Source organism: Macrobrachium nipponense, chromosome 9 (genome assembly GCF_015104395.2).
Source record: "Macrobrachium nipponense isolate FS-2020 chromosome 9, ASM1510439v2, whole genome shotgun sequence".
NCBI lineage: Eukaryota > Metazoa > Arthropoda > Malacostraca > Decapoda > Palaemonidae > Macrobrachium > Macrobrachium nipponense.
In genome coordinates this window covers 58,522,712-58,532,596 of record NC_061110.1, presented here as the reverse complement: position 1 = coordinate 58,532,596, position 9,885 = coordinate 58,522,712, and the positions used below count along the sequence as shown (strand labels likewise).

Below are 9,885 nucleotides of genomic sequence, written 5' to 3'. Positions count from 1 at the left end.
AGGCGCATAACACGAAGCGCAACCGAAACGTAATTAATAATGCCACGGCTTATCATTTGCCAAGTCTCATGATGCGTTATGGTAAACTGACACACACACACTATTATCATTTCTAGCTTGCGTAGGAAACTCTGTGCTGTCATTTCTAAAAGCATCCAGCGGAGTAACCAATGGACATGACAACATAAAGCCTTTTACATTGACCGCGTAAGCCAGCGATTCTGTACTGGATACATTTGACTATTCAGGCAGGATGAAAGAAATACTTTAAGTTCTCTTGAACAAATGGGCAGGACCTGATTTTGAAATATACGCTGGGAGGTGAAAGATATCTATCTACATTGATGTGCTGTCTTACACAGTATTTTGAAGTGAACGCGCATGAGACAGCAGTTCTTTGGTACAGAACTAGTCAGTACTCTGTAAGTCATTCGGCAGAATCATGAATAATCGACAAGAAGAAAGAACAAAAAATGTCAAATGTAACTTTGCTTTAAATTATTTCGGGCACAAAACAAATATGCATATAAAATATAACCAATGACACGACACCAGTTGTAAAGGAACGCCTGGTGTGATTTGCAAAATAACGCAAAACCACAATAGTTCAATAGGACAAATTGCTGACTACGAGAACCACTACTGATACATCTAAAGCCAGGAAATGTTCATAATTTTTCATAAGTATATATGTTACGTGAGTTATATCGTAATTGAAACTTACTAACACACGAATAAAAATTTCATTAGTGGAACATGAGGAGATCGACCAACTCATCCCTCGATCGCTCGGGACCCAGTTAGGAAGACCACTATGAAATTGGGGACTCAACTGACTGACGCCGCCGCAGATGAAGGACGAACACCAGGGCCACCGAATTATAATACCCTCCAAAATTATTACATTTCCGGGAGCAGTTTCGATCGAAGAATATAAAGTAAAACCAGGATTAATAGAGATTAATCCTGAGTAAAACCAAAATGACTACGAACATGTAGTACGTTTTCGGCGTTGCCACTTTTCCCAGATTTGATTCATAAATATATGACCTAAGTTGAGATGCAACGTAGATGTGGCAAAAACGTTGCCCTATCTTTCTTATACCAGGTAAAAATGGATAAACACCTTGACACTATTGTTCTGCATTTCTAAAGTGGTCAAATGAAAGAAAAAATTTACCTTTGATGACAAGTTCAGGGTGATTCATAGCACAAAAAAAGCTGAAGTTAATGAAGATTTGATATACATTAAATTGTTTTGATAACACAGTATATAAGAATGATATATTTTCTAATCACTTAAATGAATAATAAAAATGCCCAATATCTAGCCCAGACTCACTGGTGAAAATAAATGATACAGAGTGATAAAGAAAAAAAATACTGTTTTTGGCTCTGCAATGATGGCAGATTGTCAATTAATTTGTCTTTGTCCCTGAACGGGATTTTATGACCTGATCAAAGAACCCCGAATCAGGGAGAAGTTTGGCAGCGTAGCTAATGACAGCCATGTTCGTAGTCATTCTGGTTTTATTGTAGATTAGTTTCCCTTATTCATATTTCTGGGATTTTGAGAATCCAGAAGGATTAGGACTTCTGCCGAATGCGATCAAAACGATTCCTGTGGAAAAGTACGCGTAACTGTCCAACATTACATTATGATATGGAACAATAGACTAAGAAAAAAAATACGGATAAGTAACAAGTAAAATTATGTTTCATGGAGGGAATGGTAAATAACACGCTTCTAGTTTAGTTATTTACATATGAATGTATTCAGTCATTTAGTTTGATTGAACCAGCGAGGTCGGAGGATTGATGCACTGGGAAAATCGAACCATAGTAGATTCACATCAACCGTGCATTTGATGTCTAAGCTAGTCCCTTACGACGCTCCTGATTAGCTGTTGATAAGCCAATGACAGGGCTGGAAACTCTCAGTCTCTCGAGAGAGTTCACATGGGTAGGATCTATGTTCATCCTCTCCTGAGGTATACGTCTTATACATAAATCCTTCTTATATTAACTCTCTCTCGAGACTGAGTTTTCCAGCCCTGTGATTGGCTTATCAACAGCCAATCAGGAGCGTCATAAGGGACTGGCCTAGACATCAAATGCACGCTTGAGGTGAATCTACTTTTTTTATAGATCTGCAACAAGTCAGAATCTCAGGCCCCGTTGGGAGACACTGAACTGAGTTCTGCAGTTCATTCTCTGCCACATGATATGCAAATGAGCGAGCAGTCATCTTATTCCCACTCATTCATCCGCCGTTATCATTATTGAGCGCGCCACTTTCCAGCCTCGAATTTTGAGATATATATTACAATGCACTTACAGTCTGAGCGCTTCCCTGGTGTTCTACCCATGACATTTCAAGTTACTGACATTCCTAGCTTTCTTTTTTCGTGTTGGATCTCTTTGCAAAGTCATGATATGTTGTAAAGAAAGTCAAACCATTTATTCTAAATCCAAATAGGGTCAAATCCCCCGGAGGAGCATTACGAGAGATTCTCTCCTGTCAAAATGAACAGAAAAAGAATTTTTATGAACCGTACGAAATCAGGCGCTGAAAATTATGAATATCCTCAAGACATGTGCGGACTGAAATCTCTACCGGTACCTAAAATATGGCTTTTGTATTTTCGCCGTGTTATCTACGATTATTTTATCTGAGATGGGGAAGGTCCCCTCCCGATTTCTTTTTCAATATCAAGCCGTTTCACATCTATAGATACAAAAAAAATAATAATATATGCACACTCTCGTAAAGGTCACTTCTACATTCAAACTCCAATTCCTGAATCATGGATGAACCCTCGGGGTGGTTAAATTTCTACAACATCAACCATTTCTTACACCTATCCGAGGGGCTCATCATAGTGCATCGAATCCTCTATTTACGCTTTGCCATTCACACTTATCTTTCGCTTGTTCTTACACTACCGATCTAAGCCGTCATTCTAGTGTCAACCAAATAATGGTCTGATGTGCCGCTACCTGCTCCCCTCAACACCAGCACATTCATCGTCTCGTTCTTCCATTTACTCTATACTGACACTAAACTGTTTTCCTCATCATTGCCTCTTTGCTCAGTACTACACTTTGTACTTATAAACACTGTTCTTTGGAAACCAAAGGAAGCTTCTTACCCAATGTTATATCCACAAGACTAAATTCTCATTTACCCCAAGAACTCCATATCTATCAACAATGCTCTTCTTTCTCTTCGTCTCACTTTTCCATTCATATCACTGAAGTTACAGAGCCTCCTTCTGTGTTCCCAGGTCTTGCCAGGCACATATTCAGCTCTGGAAAATATTAGTTCCTACTATCATTCTCTTCTAGTCACAAAACTTAATATATACTCAGTATTACAACGTTTGCTGTTACCACACTTAGTCCTACCTATTATATAGAGTAGAATAGAATAGAATATAGGATTTAGGCCAAATACCAAACGCTTGGACTCATGAGATCATTCAACGCTGAAATGGAAATTGAGAATCAAACGGTTTGAAAGGCGTAAAAGGAGGAAAACCTCGCAATTGACCTACGAATCTGGTGGAAAGTAAGATGGAAGAAAGGGAATCTGAACGGAGGTACAGTAAAAAGAATGAAAGGGGTTGCAGTTAGGGGCAGAAAGGATTATGCAAAAAACTTTAAGTAATGCCTGAGGTGCATCGCATGAGGTGCACTGATAGCATCACCCCCCTAAGGAGCCTACCGATATAATCCTCAAGGTAACACATCCGAACTCTTTGAGCCGTCCCTGAGTCTCGCTGACATTATCCTAACTGCCTCTTCCCGCCATTGTGCCTCTCACCTTCCCAAGACATCATCGCTCCGCTCTTTTCATTTCTGTGTACCTGCCCTTCAACCTTCGTTTCACCAATACCCAAAACATCAGGCTTTCTAACATTATACAAATCAGATACCAAACTTCTCTTCTCTTCTTATAGTCATCTGATTCTTATTCGAAATAAAACTACAATGGATTTACATGTCTATGATACAAATTTTACCCTCTTACATTTTAATGTCTAAAGAATAATTGTCATATAGACTACATATTTATCTACCGCATACAAGTGGTCTCAGGATAATGTGCTTTATATTAGAGGCAGAGGAATAACAAAAGTCAAAGAAGGGACAAAGATGAAGGCGAGGAAATCGAATGGGTCATGGAATCGTTATTGTTTGTAAACGATGAAGAGTTCACTAAGGATTGTGAAGAGAAGCTTTAGAAACTGGTGACAGTCAGAAAAAAACTTGTAAGAGGATAAAGCGGAAGGTGAATTCAAATACAAATAAATTATGAGGGTAACCGGAAGCAAGAAAAATGGCAACATGGAAGTCACGCTAATATGGACAGTGGAAAAATAGAAAGGGTTCAATTCTATGGGCGTCTGAGGGAAAATACACCGAAAAACGGTAGAAAGTGAAGTGTGGATGGTGAGGGCGAGTGGAAAACGAAAGTAGGAACTGTTGAGATTACTGACCTCTGTAGTATTTGCGGAGAAAAGAAGTTGAAAGGAAAGTCATCTGGTTGAAAATGGATAGTTTGTCATCACCTTTATTAAGTTTCTGTCTGTGTCTATGTTTGTTGTTTGTTGTTTGCTAAACAAAATAGACCAGAAGAGCAGAGTATAGGAAACCTTCCCCATGAGTATCAAAAGTATTCTAAGATACACAGTATTCCATACGTATCTCTCTTCGCTGTCATCTTTGCGAAAATACTTAAAGGAAGACAGAACATTCATGAATGAACGAATTGATTCCTTTGTTCTTAACGAGTTCAAAAATGTGAAGAAAAGGTGGGGGCTCTTTTTAAATCAGTAGCTAATGCTTTTCGCAATCAGCTGGTCATAATCTGCTAATGACTAGTCTCTTTCAGCATACTTAGGCGAGTGTAATCACGCCCACTCACATAGAACGATAGATGGATAGAGGTTATCAGAATCTATCGTGCATAGTTGACATCTGCGTGTTTCCACTCTGATTTATGATTTCAGGTAGAGCAAAATACGCAGTAAAACTTCATAAATAATTATTCGAAGAATTTTTTATCATACCTACCAACGCAGATAAACATGCTTTTATGTCCGTATATATGACCCAGAACGTACACACACGCAAACACAATTACATACCTACATACGTACAAAGTTATATGTGTACATATATAAATATACATACTTATATATGTATACAAAATATATAATGCATACAAAATATATAATGCATACATAAATTTCATATCGGTGAGAACTGTTTGAGTCTAAGCGTATGTTGTTTTGTTTGCAGCCCCGTGCTTGGAGTTCTCTGGGAATCTGTACCTATATACTCGTACTTCTACTATTTGCCATAGATTTCGCTTCTTTCGATGCTCCACTTTCAGCAGAAGTTTGCAGAAGGAATGTTATCAGAGCTTGAAAATGACAAATATAGTTGATCTCAGTGAAATACCTTCACTATTCGAATTGTGCTTCAAAGAAAATGGAAATATTTACAGTGGAATTTTTTTAAACGTTGAGATATACAGCATCTTTTGCATGAAATGAATAAGGTATCAAGAAATGCTGGAAGGCCTCATACGAAATTCATTGCAAAAACACTAAATAGTCGGGAAAAACGAGTTGACATTTGATTGACTTTTGCCCACAATTTACTTTAATGAATACTAAAGCCCCGCTGCTACGCATCTCGGATATAATGTGCAATACGACAATCCTTTCAACTTTTAGCTGTACACAAATATCACCAATAAGTTATCTGTACGACGGTAAGCGATTCATTATATAGCGAAGGGGTCCTGTTACAAAACCGTAAGTATTACTAATGGGACCGCAGTTATGTATAAAATTTAATCGCTGATATTAATATTTACTTCCCAAGATTGTTTGACATTCTGTTAGTATTCCATTTGTAACCAATTCAAAATGATATAACAGAAATCTGATTATGTTCTGGGTTTCCCCTCAGTCTTCCAGTAAACCCTCGTTTGTTGCAAGATGCGAGCGAGTCCTTTTCAAGTTTTCCGGCACATCAGTCAACCCCTTCCATTTTAGTCCAAAAACTGCAGATAACAACGTTTCATCTTCCCACACGTCCTGGCTTATATTTAGTTGTCTTAATGCATAACTTAATACGATATCCCAGATTGGAACACATTTTCTATGGTATGGCCAGAAATAGATTGAAAATGAAAACTATCTACGAAAGTAGGGAGTTGTAATGGAAGCAAATTGCTTGTGTATCAAAGTCAACAGAGTGGCATCAATTCTGTCAGGTTTCTTTCCCATATTGCCTGTTATTCGTCTGCGTTCTTCGTGACGCAGAGAAGCTAAGAAAGCATAAACTTAAGGGACTTTGAGAAAGTCTAGACTTAAAGGGAATCCAAGGGGGGTATGTGGGTATGTACCTGTGAGGCCTTTGAGGAAAGTCTAGACTTGAAGGGAAACTAAATGGGTACCTGTGGGGACTTGGAAATCATCCTGTCGCCTCCGTTACCAACAAACTGGAAGAAAATTGGGGTGACGACACTGCCTTTGTCTCCATCTTTTAAATGATATCTTATAAAAAGCAAGTGCTTATATGAAGATTTCATGTCAACAAACACTGCATCATCATCTGATTATTATTTGAATACTGAGCCATTTATTTCATTATGCTTTTCTTTACTCTAAGGTCTGTAATCAGACCAAAGTTTGTGATATGCATGGGTACCTAGTACGTAATCGTAATACATCCTCTTTTGTGTTGGCAATTATTAAGAGCGTGTTGTTAATGACTATCCACAGTAATATCATGGCTCTAATATTGTTGACATATCAGTTTGTCACTGACATTGGCTTGTTTATTTGACAAAAAAAGGCAATCATACAAAAGGCTTAAGGGATATTAGTCCATCGAAAGTCCAATTTTCGTACTTTTGCCATAAAATTCTCTGTGATTTGGATTCTCCTCCTTGAAGTTTAAGATACACCATCATGCGAGAAGCCCAGGTTTTTAGGTCGCTTTCACTTTCATCCTAATGGTGGCAAATTTATCATCACTGTATCAGTTTATAAGCCCATCGCCATCAAGGACAAAATCAAAATGTCACACTATGGAAAGAAAACGACGAGCCCTTGTCCTGAAAAATTTATGGTGGGTTTTTTGAATTCGGTGCTAAATTACATACTCAGTATAATCGACCGTGTTGGGTTGAAACTATGGAGGAAAAAACACAAGTTTTAATTCCACATTCCTATTTTGACTGTCCTATATAGAGGAAGCAGTAAAATAACCAACTGCAAAGTCTTTTAAGAATAATTCAGTTTCTCTCAATGTCTCCATCAAGGGCGCAAAAGGAATAGCTAGGAACCATTTCGAAAGGGAAAAGCTGCCAGCCATTTCCAGTTGTGGACATTTATTTTGCACAGGAAGAGCTGAGAGTCATTCCCAGTGAGAAAGGTAAGAGCCATTTCCGACTGGAATAGGTGAGAGCCATTTCCGGAAGGAACCACAGAAACAGGCGGCTCTGAAATGAAGTCATATCAGTGTTGTGACACAACCCAGGCCGCCTTGCACACCAGACTTGAGCTGTGACCTGTGCTCTGACATCTGTCCTAACCTTCTGAACCCTGACTTTGCAGAGGCAGCAGCAGCCGCCGCAGCAACCGCCGTTTGAGACGTCCTCTGGGAAACCTGGAACGCCGCCGGTTCCTTCCAGATCTACTGGCTGTTATTCGTCCCTCTGCTGCAACAAAACCTCCGTAGCCAAAAGGTGACAAAGAAATCAGACAACAGAATTAAAAATAAACGAATGGACGATGATGAATAATCGCAGTTTGACAAAAGAAAGAGATGTATTTTCATTAGACTTCATACACTTTCCAGAAGTACTTGTTGCGGGGTTCGTAGATCTTATTGTCAAACAATGGATATTTAGACTCTGTCAAGGGAAGTACCTCATGAACTAAACTTTTATCTAGTAGCATATAGTAGGATTTATTGAAGGCAAGTCTCTTCCTGTATATTAGTTGATTGACTGATTTGTGGCTATAAACTGGCGTCACAGCATCTAGGTTATTGACGCCGGTATATTAGTTTGTAATGTATTCCATACTGTATGATTTTATTTTCACTAAAAATTTCCTGTTGAGAAATATCATGAACATAAACTGTTTACTTATGCAGCAGCCCTTGTAGTAGATATTACTTATATCATCTTTGGTAGGCGGACATTGATAAAAAAAAATAGTATATTTAATATTGCTAGGAATTTCCGGTCAGTTAGAAAGCAAACTCAAATTTGCCATTCTTAGCAATACTGAAATATTTCAAATTCAATTTTTTCTGCAAAAAAAAAACAGAGAAAACAATTGAAAACTTCCCCATGAATGGTGCTAAACCACTGTCATGGAATTAAAGAATAGAACCCATTTACAACAGCTACCCCCTGAGCACATGATTATCCAGAAAGCAATTCTCCTTCAAGGTAATCCTTGGACTTCCCAGACTCAATCGTGCCTAAACGCCCTCATTTGTAGGCTGCGAGGCTCTCCTGCTGATCGATCGATCGACAGTCGCTTCGCGCTTCTTCATACGACACTTCCAAGCAGAGCAGGAAACCGGATTAGACTCCTGTTCATTCAGGCAGAAGTGACCTGACCCAGTGACAGTGGTCTCAGTCACGCAACATCAAAAACTCATTCCAGTTTCCTTTGTTCATATCAAATGCTCTGAATCTTTTTTGTAAAAGCAGTCATTACCATGATTTGTCTCACTTTGATTACTTTTTCCTGTGAAACATTGTATTTGAAGGTTTCTGAAATTTGTTACAGATACGAAGTCTATCTCATGTGAACTTGTAAGTCACTTGTATCTGCTCTTCAGTCCTTAACCTGTTCAGTATAGATAGTATATTGTCAGCTATAATATTATGTACCGAAGATATCTCGTTGAATAAATTCTGTTATCGATTGTTTATTGCACTGTCCTTCTGCAGAAATATAGTATACATTTGAGCATGCATAGGCATTACACATACATACGTACATATACAATATACATATATATATATATATATATATATATATATATATATATATATATATATATATATATAACACGATCACATACACACACATGTATATATATATGGGTATGTGCATTCTTTGCTAATTATACCTATCTTGGAAAAGGGGGTGGGGGCCTCCTATCGGAGTGAGCGCCGATTGGCCTTGTTAGTAATGTCTGATGCTTTGTGGATTTGAAAACTTCATATAATTAGCCCTAATTAACTGAACAGATGACAGCAGGAGCACATTCACTGCATAGAAAGGGAAAGAACATAAAAAGATTAGAGACTGCTCACTGTCTAAGGCCACATGACCCCTGTGACACTTATCTTCAGTAATACAATCCGGAGAAATACCCGAGTGTCAGGATTTTCTGAAATGAAAGGAAGTATTATTGATTGTTCTCTCTCTCTCTCTCTCTCTCTCTCTCTCTCTCTCTCCAGAAGGTGAAGAAAATAGGATTTCTAAAAATAGTGCTGCAAATCATAAATCTCTGTACAAAGTCAGTGCCCATTATCCTGCTGTCCTGTAACAAAGGAATTTGGTCAACCATCTATCAAAAGCTACGGACTAACGTAAAGGTGAAACTATAACCCGGTCATAGATTACTTTAGACATACACCAGAAATAGAAGAAGAAATGGTACATCACTAATATAGAAGAAGCCTTAATGACAGTGAAGACATACTTCTTTTCCAGTCAAACGTCACACAGAAGTTAGCCGTGTTATTGTCTTAGTTTCTAAAAAGAAAAAAAAAAAGTAACTTTCCACAAGTTGCCAACACTCACTCTCCATAATCAGAAGTTATTGCCTGTG

General features: G+C 38.2%; 2 protein-coding genes across 3 annotated transcripts in view; both read left to right on the top strand.

The window, feature by feature from the left end:
* Positions 1-8,933, top strand: part of LOC135218592 (uncharacterized) — a 23,913-nt gene extending 14,980 nt beyond the window's left edge. For both annotated transcript variants that reach the window (XM_064255012.1, XM_064255013.1), the window contains exon 3: positions 7,641-8,933. In XM_064255012.1, coding sequence (XP_064111082.1) covers positions 7,641-7,775 — 135 coding nt within the window. In that variant the 3' untranslated portion in view covers positions 7,776-8,933. The remainder of the gene's footprint in view (positions 1-7,640) is intronic.
* The window catches only part of LOC135218502 (protein white-like), a 147,961-nt gene that overhangs the window by 81,422 nt on the left and 56,654 nt on the right, over positions 1-9,885 (top strand). The gene's annotated exons all lie outside the window — the stretch shown is intronic.